Genomic DNA, 15,549 nt, shown 5'->3' on the forward strand with positions numbered 1-15,549 from the left:
TGCCCGATGTCCTTAAAATCTAACTTTCCTATGACTATCCTTGTACGATTTCCCACCATGGCACTTCTCTTGTACTTCAGAAATGTAAACACTTGCCACGTCACAAAGTATTCTAAGACTCATTAATACATGTAATCACCTCGATTCATGGTTTAAGCATTTCAAATGCCATGGGAAAAAACTATTTCCAACATGTATCCAACAAGGTGCATTTTCAATGCTCAAATAATGCACTTGGGTAAATCACTTACAAACATAACCTCACGCAACGAAAGATAAATATCACACAATTCAAAGACGAGGATAAAGTATGCTGGTTCCCCTGTGCAAATGCATTATTCTTTGGATTTCTGTACTGTTTGCATTTTTAGATGCTTTGTACTGGCATGGAAAGTGCCCGACGCCCACAACATTGTGGCTTATCGATCTTTCCTATGACGAGGGGATAAAGTTTCTCGCTTCCATGTGCATTGCAATGCACTACAATGACCCCCATCCTCACACTTGTACAATTCTCCAGCTGGCACTTTCTCCTTTAAAACCATATGACTGTTTGTGCTCGCATTAAAATAAAGCAATGCAGTTTCATCGGCAATGACAATATTGTTCAGTGCCTACGAATTTATTATATGAGCCACGGCTTTTTTTTTCGTCAACTGTCGGCATCGCCAGTGTTTGCGGATTCTGTTTTCCCGCACACTGCCCGTTGCGTGATATTACGGCGTTCCTTAAAAGTTTTAATACAAAAGAATTCCGATTTCATTCAACTTAGTAATCATGTGAAGTGCACTGTAGATCCACCGAAGTGAGTGTAAATGCGGAAAGCTACGGTACCACTCCATGTTCCAGAACACGCGTTCTATTATGACATGGATAAATTTCGAGTTGAAATTACTCTGTAACATACTACTGTTTTAAAATGTAAAGGCAGTTTCGAATTAAAAGTCTAAATTTCGATAATGGGGCCGACACTGTACTTCGAATTATGAATTATCCGTATTTCGAATTAAGCAATTTAAATAACATGCAAAACTGTATCTCATGTTTCTGGGAACGAGACCTCCTTCGAATTAGGCGGGATTTTGGATTTTGAATTAACCGATTTCGAATTATCGAGGTTCTACTGTACTTGTAAAGTAGAATATAAAGGGAAGCTGTCTGAACCTTTTGTTGTAAAATCTGCAGTAAGACAAGTACGTCTACAGTCGCCAATCATGTTTATCATGACACTGGATGGTATGCTGAGAGAGGAAACGAATAGAAAGCGTGGCATTCAGTGGGGATTAAATAACAGATTGAAAGAAATGGATTATGTGGATGATCTCTGTCTTCTTGCAGAATGTTTTCGGGACACGGAAATCAAACTGAATGACTTAAAAATAGAAGCTACAGAAGTAGGCTTAAAGATTAATAACAAAAAGACTAAAGAAATGCACATAAACCATCGAAACAATTGTAGCTTGGCTCTAGATGGAACGGATACAGAAAGGGTAGAGGAATTTTGCTACTTAGGAAGTATGGTAAGCCAGGGTGGAGGTGCTTTTAGAAGTGTGGTGAGTCGTATAAATAAAGCCAAAGGAGCTTTTGCACAGTTATGACCAATATGGAGATCCCCTCACATTCGTATAAAAACGAAGCTAAGGATATTCAAACCAAATGTTAAATCTGTGTTACTGTATGGAAGTGAGACCTGGAAAGTGACCAAAGATATTACCACAAGTTTACAGACTTTCATAAATCGGTGTTTGAGGTACATTACGAGAATATGGTGGCCAAAGACCATCTCAAACAAAGACCTTTGGGAGGCCACAAGTCAAAGTCCCATACAGGAACAGATAATGAGAAGAAAATGTAGATGGATTGGGCACACCCTGAGAAGACCACAAGAAAGTATCACAAGGCAGGCATTGAGTTGGAATCCACAAGGCAGTAGCAGGCAAGGCAGACCGAGGATTACCTGGAAGAGAACCATAGACAAGGAGATTGCTGGAGTCAACAAGACATGGAGGGAGGTGAAAGCATTGGCGGCAGATAGAACAAGCTGGAGAAATTTTGTCGATGCCCTATGTTCCACCTGGAATTAAAGGAAATAAGTCAAGACCAAGTCGTCAGCATAGGCCAAACTGCTTACTATATTTTCACCTAAACAAATCCCTCCCTGCCACTTAATACCTTTCAGCAGATGATCCATGTAAACTATGAACAACAAAGGTGAAAGATTACAGCTTTGTCTAACCCCTGTAAGTACTCTGAACCAAGAACTCATTCTACCTTCAATTCTCACTGCAGCCCAATTGTCAACATAAATGCCTTCGATTGATTTTAATAATCTACCCTTAATCCCAGAGTCGCCCAGTACAGCAAACATCTTTTTCCTTGGAACTCTGTCATATGCCTTCCCTAGATCAACAAAGTGTAAAAATAACTGTCTATTCCTCTCGTAACATTTTTCAGTTACCTAGCGTATACTGAAAATCTGATGCTGACAGCCTCTCTGTGGCCTGAAACCACACTGGGTTTCATCCAACTTCTCTCAACCATTGATCACACCCTCCCTTCCAAAATCCCAGTGAACAACCTTGCCTGGTATACCGATCAATGAAATACCTTGATAGCTGTTGCAATCCTTCCTGTTCCCTTGCTTATAGATAGGTGCATTTACTGCTTTTGTCCAGTCAGAAGGTATCTTACTAATAATCTATGCTAATCTTATTACTCTACGAAGCCATTCATTCCGGCCTTCCCACTATATTTCACAACTTCAGGTCTAATTTCATCTATTCTTGGTATTTTATTACAATGTAGTTTATTTACCATCCTTTCCACTTCCTCAAATGTAATTTCACCAACATCATTGCCTTCCTCCCACTGAGCTGTGTTGTTCGCGACGTTACCAGGAAAATTTTCTTTTACGTTGAGAAGAATTTGAAAATATTCCATTCACCTGTCCAGGGATACCCTGGGATCTATTATGAGTTCATCTGATTTACCCAAATGACTGTTCATTTCCTTTTGCCCTCCCTTCCTAAGATTCTTTATTACTGTGCAGAAAGGTTTTCCTGGTGCTTGACCTAGCCTTTCCAGGTTATTACCAAAATCTTCCCACAACTTCTTCTTGGATTCAATTACTATTTGTTACGCTCTGTTTCTTTCATCTACATACAATTCCCTGTCTGCATCAAGTCCTTGATTGGAGCCATTTCTGATACGCCTTCTTTTTACGTTTACAAGCTGCTCTCAGTTCATCATTCCAATAAGATATTTGCTTTTAATCTTTACACATAGTTGTTCCTAGGTACTCCCTTGCTCTTTGTACTACACCATCCCTGCATGCCACCCATTCTCTTTCGATATCCTGAACCTGCTTACTATCCATTGTTTGAAACTTTTTGCTAATCATATCCATGTACTTCTGCTTAATTTCTTTGTCCTGGAGATTCTCTACCCTTATTCGTCTGACAAACAGATTTCACTCTATCTATCCTAGGCCTAGAGATACTTAGTTCACTAGAGATCAGATAGCGGTCTGTATCATCAAAACATCCAAGGAAAACCCACACATTCTGAACAGATTTCCCAAATTCAAAGTTGGTTAAGATATAGTTAATTATTGATCTAGTTCCCCTAGCCTCCTTTGTGAAGTGATGAATAGCCTTAAGCTTGAAGAATGTATTCGTAACTGCTAATCCGATACTGTCATATAAGTCCATGGTAAAACGTTTTTTTCTTAGTATGTCATTATTATTCATGTGATTCATACTTTGGTTAATTCATATTTATTTTGCTTCAGGTCACATTATCAGCTCATAACAGAAAGAATATTTCCAGTGTTCGTAGTTCAAACCCACACATTCAAATTGCCTGATGTATAGCCTACACTATTTGACTGTTCAAAAGAAAACTTACGCTGTCATTTTACGCCAAATGATAACTGCAAATGAGTCAAACAAATTTTGTGTACTGTATGTTTGGTGTATCTTGTAAATGTAAATAAATCATAAATAACATTTCTGTATATCTGATTCCGTGAATAAGTTATGCATCCAAATTTTTGTCATTATTTTTGTCATAAATGTGTTAATTATGCAAGACAATATGGTATTTATTTGATTGCAAAGTGGTCCTTACTTAAAAAGCAGTCCTTGTAGGACAATATTAATAGAACTTACTCTTAGTTCTCTGAGATAGCACTGAACTGGATCAAATCCTACAATAGGAATCTTCTCTTCAGACTGATGCTTGTAAACTTTAAGAGACTTTCTTGATAAATTGTCATTCTCTACTTCCACAGCCTCATGGCATCTAGGATTCTGAAGAGGATTCAGATGGATGATGACATCATAAACTTCCAGTGGTGGCTTGAACACAAGCTGTCCAGGGAAAGAAAAGAATGTATTAGTTTAGTAGGAAATTACTTTACTCAGCTTGCCAGTCTGTAGAGGCTGGTACTTCACTGCTGGTTCTCTGAGTCAAGCTGAGAGGATATATATTTACCCTGCAGAATGGAATTTTCACATACCAAACACAATAACTGGATATAATATTCACAATGATTAAGAACAAGAAGTTAATAATCCCAATGTCATTAGCTTAAAACAAATCATCATTCCCAATGACTATTTTAACCTTAACTGTTCCAATGATAAGTACAGTCTTGAAAATGTGTTTTTCTGATAGTGAACATTTAAGTAAGAAATATCTTTGATTTATAAAATTAAAATAATACTTTCAAGACCTCAGAATACCAGAACAAATTCATAAAATATGCAAAGGAGAAGAATCATCCTCCTCCTTTCCCCTTATTCAGCTCCTGCCAGATCGGAGAAGAATATTAATATTAAATCAACAGCACTGATAAATTATTAGCCTGATAATTTACTTCAAAAATGGTAATAGGCTATTCTATTCTTAACAATACTTTAAACACTCAGAACTCAACCGTTATAACACAGGACAACACTGAAGCCAAGTATACGGAGTAACTGAAAAAATTCTTTTCAAAAAAGGGTCCTTCAAAAATCACACCAGTTTTAATATATATCAAATTATTAACTTTATTTTTTCAAAACACATTAACAAAATACATAAACATGTTCATCACACATTCCCATTTCAGGTATGGAAAATGAAGTCGGGCATATGACCTCCCCTACTGTGCTGGCATGCAAAAACTACGTCTGTAAAATTTGCCATGACTGCCTGACAAGATTTCACTTGGATTTTGCCAACAACTCATTGAATTTCCTCCTTTAACTCGCATATGTTTCAGGGTTTACTGACATACACCAATGATTTAAGATAAACCTAAAGAAAAACTTGCAAGAGATTAAGTCACATGACTTCGGTGGCCACTGTCGGTCACCATTACGCAAGATGAGGTGATCAGGAAACTGCTTCTGGAGCAAATTAATTGTTTTGCAGGAAGTGTGAGAGAAGGCACAATCCTGCTGAAACCATAAGCCTTGAACGTCCATTCCAGTGAAATGAAACCACAAAAAATCTCTTATCATCGCATGATATCAGTTTCCATTAATTGGTCACAGCTTGTTCTCCCTGATCTTCAAAAATATAAGGATCAATGATGCTGCCTGCCCAGAAGCCACATCAAACCATCACTGGGTGTGGATGCATTTCCCTTTCGTGAACCCTGAAAGGATTTTTCTGACCCCCATATAAGGCAGTTCTGTTTATTCATAAATCTGTTGAAGTGAAAATAAGGCAGTTCTGTTTATTCATATCTGTTGAAGTGGAAATGTGCCTCATCACGAAAGATGATATTCCTTGCAAAGTCACTGTCTTCTTAAGAAATAAATAAACAGAAGAAATAAATTGTCAAGGGGATCCACCTTTCTAATACAATATATTAAGTAAATGGTATTACATTAATCTTGGGACTAGTTTCAGCTACTTAGTGACCATCATCAGCCAAACAGATGCGGCCTTCGTGTCGTAATATGATGCTGTCTTTAAATTAAATTAGGCAAATCAAAGCGGATCTGGGGCAATGAAGTAAATCTAGAAATGATAGCCGGAATTAAGAAGAAATGAACAAAATAAATAATAAAATAAAAAGGAGAAAAATTATTTACGAAACTCATCTCCAGTGTGAAATATGCATCTCATGTCTGATGATACATCCCACTGTGGGTGAGGATGGTAGAATAACACCCACAGTATCTTCTGCCTGTCGTAAGAGACGACTAAAAGGGCCCCACGGGCTCTGGACTTTGGAGCGTGGGTTGGCGACCACGGGGCCCTTAGCTGAGTCCTGGCATTGCTTCCACTTACTTGTGCCAGGCTCCTCACTTTCATCTACCCTATCCGACCTCTCTTAATCAACTCTTGTTCTTTTCCGACCCCGACGGAATTATGTATGGAGGTCTGGGAAGTCTTTCATTTTCACACCCTTCGTGGCCCTTGTCTTCCTTTGGCCGATACCTTCATTTTTTGAAGTGTCGGACCCCTTCCACTTTTTCGCTCTGATTAGTGTTATGTAGAGGATGGTGCCCAGTTGTCCTTCCTCTTAAAACAATAATCACCACCACCACACTCTAATGATACAGCTGTAGAACGAAACACTGACATGCTGGAGGAAGCAGGCAGGCCATGGAAACAAAGGAGTGGGTAGGGAACAAAACAATAACATGCTGGAGGAAGCAAGCAATGGAAACAAAAGAGTACACAGGAAGGGGAGGGAGGGATATAGAAGGAAGAAGGGTTGTCTAAGGTAGGGCTGAAGGATGAGGAAAGAAAGATGGCTGCTGAGAGGGGAATTCTTTTTATTTGAGACATTCCTAATTCTGGCTATCATTTTGAGATTTACTTCATTGCTTGAGATCAGCTTTGATTTGCCTATATTCAATTTAAAGACAGCATCATATTACGATATGATGCCATACCCATAACTTTTGTGTTATATGTATTTTGATGTTATAATAGGTCCTACAACATTGTCTTACTCTTATATACACATGCTTCAGTTATCGTGTGATCTGCTTAATTTTTATTTTGGCTGATGATGACCACTAAGTGGCTGAAAATTAGTCCTAAGACTAATGTAACATTCTTTACTTCATATACTGTATTGTAAAGGTGGACCCACCTATCAATTCATGTCTTATAACTGCACTTCAATAAAGAACAGAATGAAATTTATAGCTTATAAATCTCAGAAACTAGTCGACAAAATTGTGCCTCTTCTTGTGATCGGCCACTTTCAGCTCCTGTGTTAAATGAAGTTTGTAAAGATTGGTAATGGAGATCATAGTGGGGAATTCACTGTATTGAAGAATATCCTATGCCCAATTCCTAGGAACTGTGAAAAACTGACTTCACTGGACTAAAAGCCAAACTGGCATGAACCACTTCAGTTTTTTTGCCCAGATCAGCCAGAACGAGGATGACCAGAATGTTCACTGTTGAATCTGTTTTACTGAACTTTAATTCGCCCTAGAATCGTGCAAAGACGTCAATAGTTGCTGCATAACTTTCTCCATTCTTATAAAGCGTTTTCACAATGAGCACACATTATGCAATGTTAAAGTGCTCCATGGCTACACACACAATGACGAAATGCAAGAAATTCAGACTGAAGCAGCCATCGGAATGTTTAAGGATATTTAAGGATACTGAAACAATATGCAACTGAGAAACAAAAATATACTGCACGATTCAAAACCAGCACGCTTTTTGAAGACCCTAGAGAACAACAACACAGGAATAATAGAAGGTCTTCTTCTCATGTTAATTTTCTACCACTTTTTCCGTATCCTGGTGGGATTGACAGTGAGGCAAGCATCACACATTTGACTGGGTCAACTTTTTGGTCAGATACACTTGCTGACGCTGACCCTAAGTGAATGGATATATTTACTATTATGTTTTACTGTGCTGGTTGTGAAGTGTTGAGTGTAAAGGAAGAGATATGCACAGTAAAATCCTCATTAATTCGAATGTGATTATTACAAAATAGCATCTAACTCAAAGTACTCTCCTCTAAGTCCTTGGGATTCAAGCTGTTGTGTATTTTTTCAAATTATTATTATTTCTTTTTACATAATTTGAATAGCTTGAATCAAAATACAATTAAACCATAATTTGAAGTATTGCACCGAACAAATAAGTGGACAGTGGTGTTCCTTAATTAGAAAGTATTGATTACTATTTTCTCATATAATAATTGTTACAATAATGACCCTTCTCATTTTTTGTTGTTGATGCAAGTTTGATTGTCAGCACCACAAGCAAGGGTTTCCTTTGTTTCAGTCAATACCGTACTGTAATCAGCTGCTTCAATCCATATCGTGTTTCTACTGAATGCAAACTGTTTCCAAAATGCAAGTAAAAATAAGCTGTAAGTGAAGTTCAAGTGCACTTGTAATCACGAACATATTAACATATATATATATATACAAAATAACATGTCCTGACTGACTGACTGATTCATCATCGCCGAGCCAAAACTACTGGACATAAAGAAATGAAATTTTGGGGATACATTTATATCAGAGTGTAGGTGCTCACTAAGAGACGATTTTTTGATATTCCGTCGATAAGGGGTTGAAAAGTGGGGGTAAATTTTGTAAATGAGTATATCTCACAAAGTTTACAGATGTAAAAATTTGTATTTGGAATCTGCTTCAAAAATACAGAAACATGTAGTTTTTTTGTTTTAGGAAACCCCACTAACGTGTGTGTGTGCATGCGTGCATGCATGTGTGTGTGTGAAAAAGGTACTCCGTTGAATACCTTTTATGAGGATACTTATTTCTCAAAAACTGAAGATGTTACACACATAAAACTGCGATGTAAAGCAACTACCAAAAAAAAAAAAAAAAAAAAAAAAAAGGAACACGTATTTTTTGTTTTCAGAAAATCGACTTGGGGTGAAGGGGTGAAAATAAGTAAAGAAGGAATTGAATTCTGTTTATGAGGATATTTATATTTCAAAAACTAAAGATGTAACAGACGTGAAAGTTGGTATTTTGGATCTCCTTTAAAAATAAAGAAACACTTTTTTTTTTTGGGAAAGTCTACTTAAGGGGGAAGGGGTGGAAAGAAGTAAAGAAAAAGTTGAATTTTTCTTATAAGGATACTTTTTTTTTTTCAAGAAAGGCACTTAATGGGGGTGAAAAGAAATGAAAATAAGAGTTGAATTATTTTTAATGAGGATACTTATGTCCTAAAAACTGAAGATGTTACACACAAGATATTTGAAGTCTCCTTTAAAAACAAAGAATCACGTCAGTTTTTGTTTTTGGAAAATCCACTTGAGTGGGAGTGGGGTTAGGAGTGGGGGTGGGGGAAGGACTGATAAAAGGGTTGAATTCCTTTTATGGGGATACTTACATCTTAAAAACTGAAGATTTTACAGACGTGGGAATAGGTATGAGGGCAAAAGTCCGACATCCTGTGACAACAAGAAGGCACGTGTTTGTGCACAAACATGGACCGCGCACTGTCCTGCTGAAATATGGCATCTGGGGTGTCATGCAGAAAGAGTATGGCTACGGGTCGCACGATGTCATTCACGTAGGTCAAACTGGTCACAGTGCCCTGGACACGCACCACCTGTGATTTGTGGTTGTACCCAATAGCACCCCACACCATAAGGCCTTGAGTTGGTACTGTACATCTTGTGCAAATGCAGTCAATGTGATGCCTCTCGCCCTGCCTGCAGCGAACCAAAATGTGGCCATCATTTTCAAACAATCAGAACCTGGATTCGTCCGAAAACACTATCTGCTGCCATTTTCCTGTCCCTCATGACGTCGTTCCATACACCAATGCAGTCTAACATGTTTATGCATTAGTCAAAGTTAAGTGGGGAAGTGGACAACGTGCCGGTAACCCAGACTGTAATAAATGGTGACGGGCTGTCACTCCTGATAGTGTACGATATGTCACACTGTTCCACTGTTGCGCCAGAGCCGAGGAGGATGCAGATCTGCCCTGCAATGCCATTCGGATCAGGTGTTGATCTTCTCGGGGGGGGGGGGGGGGGTCTGGATGGTGCCACCAGACCCATCTCGTCGTGTTCTACGGCCTTCTGTGAAACATTCTGTACACCCCCGCTGCACTGCCAACACACTTTGTCGCACATGAGCAGCAATTTTCCGGATGGATGCCTCACGTTCTCTCATGCAATTGATGTGCCCTCTTTTAAACTCATTTGATGGTACGGTTCTCGCATATGTCTGTGAGGCATCCTGCAAGTCTGTTCAAGTCGCACTGATCCATTACTTTTGGTTTACAGTTTTACTTTACAATGGCGAAAAATGAAAGTATCCTCCTATTCAATACATCATATATTCCGTCATTAGACGGAGTAAACAAGTTCAGACATGTTTCGGCTCGTTTGAGCCATCTTCAGTGAAAAAATCGGGGGGTTGGAATAATTATTTACATAATATGAGTTGAAAAAATGCTAAAAAACATAATGAAAGCGTAAATGAAAAAACAAACAAAAGAGAGCCTTTACGCTTTCATTATGTTTTTTAGCATTTTTTCAACTCATATTATGTAAATAATTATTCCAACCCCCCGATTTTTTCACTGAAGATGGCTCAAACGAGCCGAAACATGTCTGAACTTGTTTACTCCGTCTAATGACGGAATATATGATGTATTGAATAGGAGGATACTTTCATTTTTCGCCATTGTAAAGTGAAAACCGTCAATACGGAATGATTCTAATATCTTGTAATTTGGTTTACAGTGACAATAAGAGCCACAGGCACATTTTACCAGTCGGTGGTGGCGTGCCAAGATATTGATGTGGACCTTGAACCTGAGGACTGACATGGTTCAAATGCTAATCATTCCTTCAGAACATAATAATGTACATGTCCTGTGAATATGAACTTCCTATCTCTAGTCTTTCAAGGTGTTCTGCTTTTTATGAACATGAGTGTATTTATACAACTGACACGGAATTGGCCCAATTACCAGTTTTTTATATCCAATTACCAGTTTGATTGCACACTGCAATCCATCAAGTTTTAAATATTACCAAGATCATTTTTCTGGATGAAATGGTGACAAGTCACTGGAGTCCTTTGTGATTGGTGGATGCCTGAAAGACACAAGGCAAAGACATACAAGACTGTCGTTCGTCGTTGGTCTGCAGGACCAAGTGCTGGCCAGCAACATCAAAGCACAAACAGGCAGTCCAAATGATGGAGATGCGGATGCTGCTTTGGAGCCTTGTGTTGACATGGCACTGTGTCAAATAAGACTGTCCATCTGCGATTGATCATCGCTCCAATCGCACAGAAGATGTGGGAAGTTCGGCTGAGATGGTACGGTCGCTTTGTCCAAAATGCCGTGGATTCAAACTCTAAAATAGTTTTGAGATTGGGACCCTGTCAGAAGATAGCCATGTGGAAGACCCAGGAAGCACTGGTTAGACAGAATTGGGTAAGACATGAAAAAAGCCAATATCACACCTTAAGATACATTTGACCACAACAAATGGCGATGACATTGTAAATATGCAGACCCTATGATTATGTGGGAATAATGCGAGGAAAAAGGGACATGAAATGCATCCATTAAAAAGGGAATTCCTTTCCTCCAAAATTTTAAGGAAAAGACTGGAGTGCATCCGTTATATGGTGGTATCTATTATGAGAATAAATCCAAACAGTTCATACCTGTTAAGAAGATATGAAGAGAATTACAAGTTCTAGCTTATGATAGATATGCTGGCAGAATTTTCTTGAAGTCCTATATTCCACTTTGGAATTACAGGCATAAATATCTGCTATGCTATGTTCACTGTCCATGACTGACAACTATGTGCAATCTGTTTCACAAAGCAATTTCCAAGTTATCAACAGTTCAATTTACTCAATGAAACTGAAGGAAACAGAATACGTTAGGCAGCTTTTTCATTAAAAGATGTACAGTATACTGTACAATACTCATCTTAAGACACTAGATCTGTAACTATTTAGCACTACAAGAACAGGCAAGGAAAAAAATACAGGTAGTCTACTCACCATACAGTCAGGATGGTTTGACAATAAGAGTTCTTTCTCCAAAACTGTCAAAGCTTCTGAAGCTAACATTCCAAGACGAATGAGAATCTGTAACGTGGGAGCTTCTCTTGTTACTCGGGAATTCCTCTGATCATATGGGGTAGCGATAAATAGCGGAGGAAGGGCAGAGCGAGCACTGTGGAATCTATTTTCGATCTCAACAACTTCTTCTCCTTAAAGACATACAAGAGAAGAAAAAATATTATTTTAAATTGTAAATGAGAACCATAAAAAAGCATAATGTATTCAAGTCAGTCCTTTGTTACTTCTGAATAATAAAAGTATGCAAATAACACAGTGAACTTGAATGTGCTGGCCATATGCACTAACTTAACTAACCAACCCCATGGCACTACAGCCCTGAAGGGCCTTGGTCTACCAAGCGACCGCTGCTCAACCCGAAGGCCTGCAGATTACGAGGTATGCACTAAGTTAGGAAAGTATAAATTGAAGGTACTGTATTGTCTGCATAAAAATGCTAGCATGCAGTGTGTCCATTGAATTCTTAACTTATTGGTAGAAAGCTTTCTCCTCTACATGAAATCGTCGTCGGCTGTAACTCGATCCGAGTATGTATAACTTCTTCCTGCATAAGGTCAGTAAATCAACTCAGTTTATGGATGTGTTTGCGATGACTAAACAGCCCAATCTTGGCATAAAACATATGCCCACATAAATTACACTAAATGGATGCAGGAGGGTGGGGTTGTAACTGACTTGTTTGTCACTTGGCCACTTGATGTCAGCGGCGCTCTCTTTCGAACAAGTTGACAGCGGTGGATGTAGTGTTCCGCCACAGTGAACAGTCCACAGCACATTCTTCCCATGTCTGTATATTTATACCAGTTGTCTTCATGATGTGTTTCAGCTGGTCCTTAAAATGCTTAAGAGGGGATCCATGAGGTCTACTACCGGAGCAAAATAAAACATAAAGAATTTGGCGGGGAAGTCTGGTATCACTCATGCGGTGAACATGGCCTAACCATCTCAGCTGATGAGCAATGATGGTTGCCTCGATGCTTTTTAGCTGCGCTTTGTCGAGAACTGCCGTGTTGGTCACATAGTCCTTGCACTCAATTTTCAAGATGTATCTCATTTTTTGTTGGTGGAAGCGCTCAAGTTTTTTAATATCATGGCGGCAGAATGTTGAAGTTTCACAGCCATACAGTGGCATGGAAATGACAATAACTTTGTACACCATGAATTTGGTATGCAGTTTTAGGTCATTAATAATAAAGACTCTGTACATTAACCATCCAAATGCTGCATGAGCAGCCCCAATTCTTTTGTCAACCTCTTGTTCGCAGGTATACTGTTTAGACAAGATGCTTCCAAGATATGAAAAGTGATCAACCTGCTCCAGTGTTGTGTCTAAGAAGGAGATACTGAACTAAGGGAGAGCCAATCCTGGGGTAGGTTGTGCAAGTACGAGTGTTGGAACTTAAATAGTGGCAACACTACTGTGGAGACGCTATGCAACGGAATCTAATATTGTCGCTGATAGCACACGTTGGTTACATACCTACCTTACCTCAGAGCAAATGGACTTGCCCTTCCCACATCACCTGCGTGCGCACAAGCGAGAGAAACACAGTCACTAGTGAGCTAGCGGTCTAACGTAACACTGTCACTATGTTTTCCAAAGATGAACAACCTAGTTGGATCAAGATCGAGTGTGCCAGAGGTCGTACAGCACGACAGTGTCATCAAGGTCTTCAAGAGGCTTGCAGGTAATCTGCATTGCCTTACAGAACAGTGGCGCGTTGGGTAAAAGCCTCAACGATGGTCAGCAAACTGTGACGGACATTCATCGGGTAGGTCGCCCTACGAGTGAAGAAGATGTGCATGCTCTTGCCGCGTTACTGGACAGTGATCGAAACCAGACGATTTGTGAGCATTCGCTCCAGAACTGTTGCAGAGATTCGACAGGCAGTAGAACGCTCCATTCGCACCATCAATAGAACAGGCTCTGCTGAAGGTATACTACAACTTCCACATCGCTGGCAATGGCTTATACACAACGCTGGTGACTACACTGAAGGACAGTAAAGGTTGCTAACATGCAACTCTTTTGTATCTTTGCCTTCACTCATAGCATTAGCACCGTACACTTCGCAAATCTGTCGGTGAACATCTGCAGCAGACAAGTTCCTTGCTGACAAAAACCGTATCACTGACAGAACTTTGCATGGGGTGGGCGAGTCGATGATCTTGAACATTTGAGCAAGCACAGAACAGAACCATACAGGTTGGCAACAAAGCTGCAACTAAGCACCATTGTTCCTCCCAAGGCATGCCGGCACATGACACACGCTCTCGTTGTGACATGCTAACTACTACTGTCAACAACAAAACGGCCCTTACTTAAAAAACACAGTTTGTATATCGCCGTGATCTGTCAAAGTGTTTTTCAGTCCATAAACAGCGATGGCTGCCTTCAATATTGCCAGACAGGTTGCAGTCAAATCCTCCCATATCCAGGAAATTGTTCCTTTTAGTTGACGATTCCATGCGAAAACGTCCTACGTGGAGCGGAAGGACGTGAACTTCACAATGATGGCCGAGACTTCCGGGCACCTTCAGCCCTATTCAGCGGCTCTTAACAATATAAATTTTGCTCACCTTGGCCTCCAGTTTACTGCACAGGTTCACTGTAATGTCGCCTGTGTTCTTGCCCTCAATTTCAGTAATACCAAAATGCCATGAACTTGATCTTCACTGGTACTGCTCCAGGGAGTCGCACTCCATTTCAAATCCCTCTTTCAGATGCAATTTCTTTTTTTACTACACTAGAAATTTTTATTCAGTTCGTTCACCAAATCAGCATTGAAATGGAGACTACGTTCAAGTTCCTTCACCACAATCTCAGTCACCTGTCTCGCCACTCGCAATATTGTCCATGAAGCATTCGGAGAACACGGCCCTGTCCAGTGCCTATCTCTCCACTTGTTCAATTTGGTTGGAAGTAATACCGACATTATCGTTGCCAGCCTCATCAGGACAACAACCTATTTTTAATAATATGCTGATATAAACAACAATATAGATTCAAAACTGGATACTTGAACCCAACCACTAGTTTCACAGATCTGCAAAGTTTCCACACCACATTCTACATCTGTTCACCAACAAAATTTGCTTTTATGGAGAGTCAATTTACTCATGTACCTTCATGAGCAGAGACGTGGAATTTGTTACGTACATGTCAATAGATAGTGACCTCCTTATGATCTCCTCACAGTGTAGAGGAGTTATGTAGAAATACCAGAGCGTCAGCTGACGAATGTGTGCCACAGGGCAGGCGAACCACCTCCGAACTTTCCTGAAGCTCTGAGTTCATTAGAAAAACTTCAATACCGAGCTCGATAGCTGCAGTCGCTTAAGTGCGGCCAGTATCCAGTAATCAGGAGATAGTGGGTTTGAACCCCACTGTCGGCAGCCCTGAAGATGGTTTTCCGTGGTTTCCCATCTTCACACCACGCAAATGTTGGGGCTGTACCTTAATTAA

The 15,549-nt window shown here is 39.6% G+C and overlaps 1 protein-coding gene across 2 annotated transcripts in view; it reads right to left on the reverse strand.

Moving 5' to 3' along the window:
- Mat89Ba (nucleolar protein 6 Mat89Ba) overlaps nt 1-15,549 on the reverse strand; it is a 332,508-nt gene that overhangs the window by 16,887 nt on the left and 300,072 nt on the right. For both annotated transcript variants that reach the window (XM_067137975.2, XM_067137976.2), the window contains 2 exons: nt 12,003-12,214; nt 4,170-4,370 (listed from right to left, as the gene is read on the reverse strand). In XM_067137975.2, coding sequence (XP_066994076.2) covers nt 4,170-4,370; nt 12,003-12,214 — 413 coding nt within the window. The remainder of the gene's footprint in view (nt 1-4,169; nt 4,371-12,002; nt 12,215-15,549) is intronic.

Source organism: Anabrus simplex, chromosome 1 (assembly GCF_040414725.1).
Source record: "Anabrus simplex isolate iqAnaSimp1 chromosome 1, ASM4041472v1, whole genome shotgun sequence".
NCBI lineage: Eukaryota > Metazoa > Arthropoda > Insecta > Orthoptera > Tettigoniidae > Anabrus > Anabrus simplex.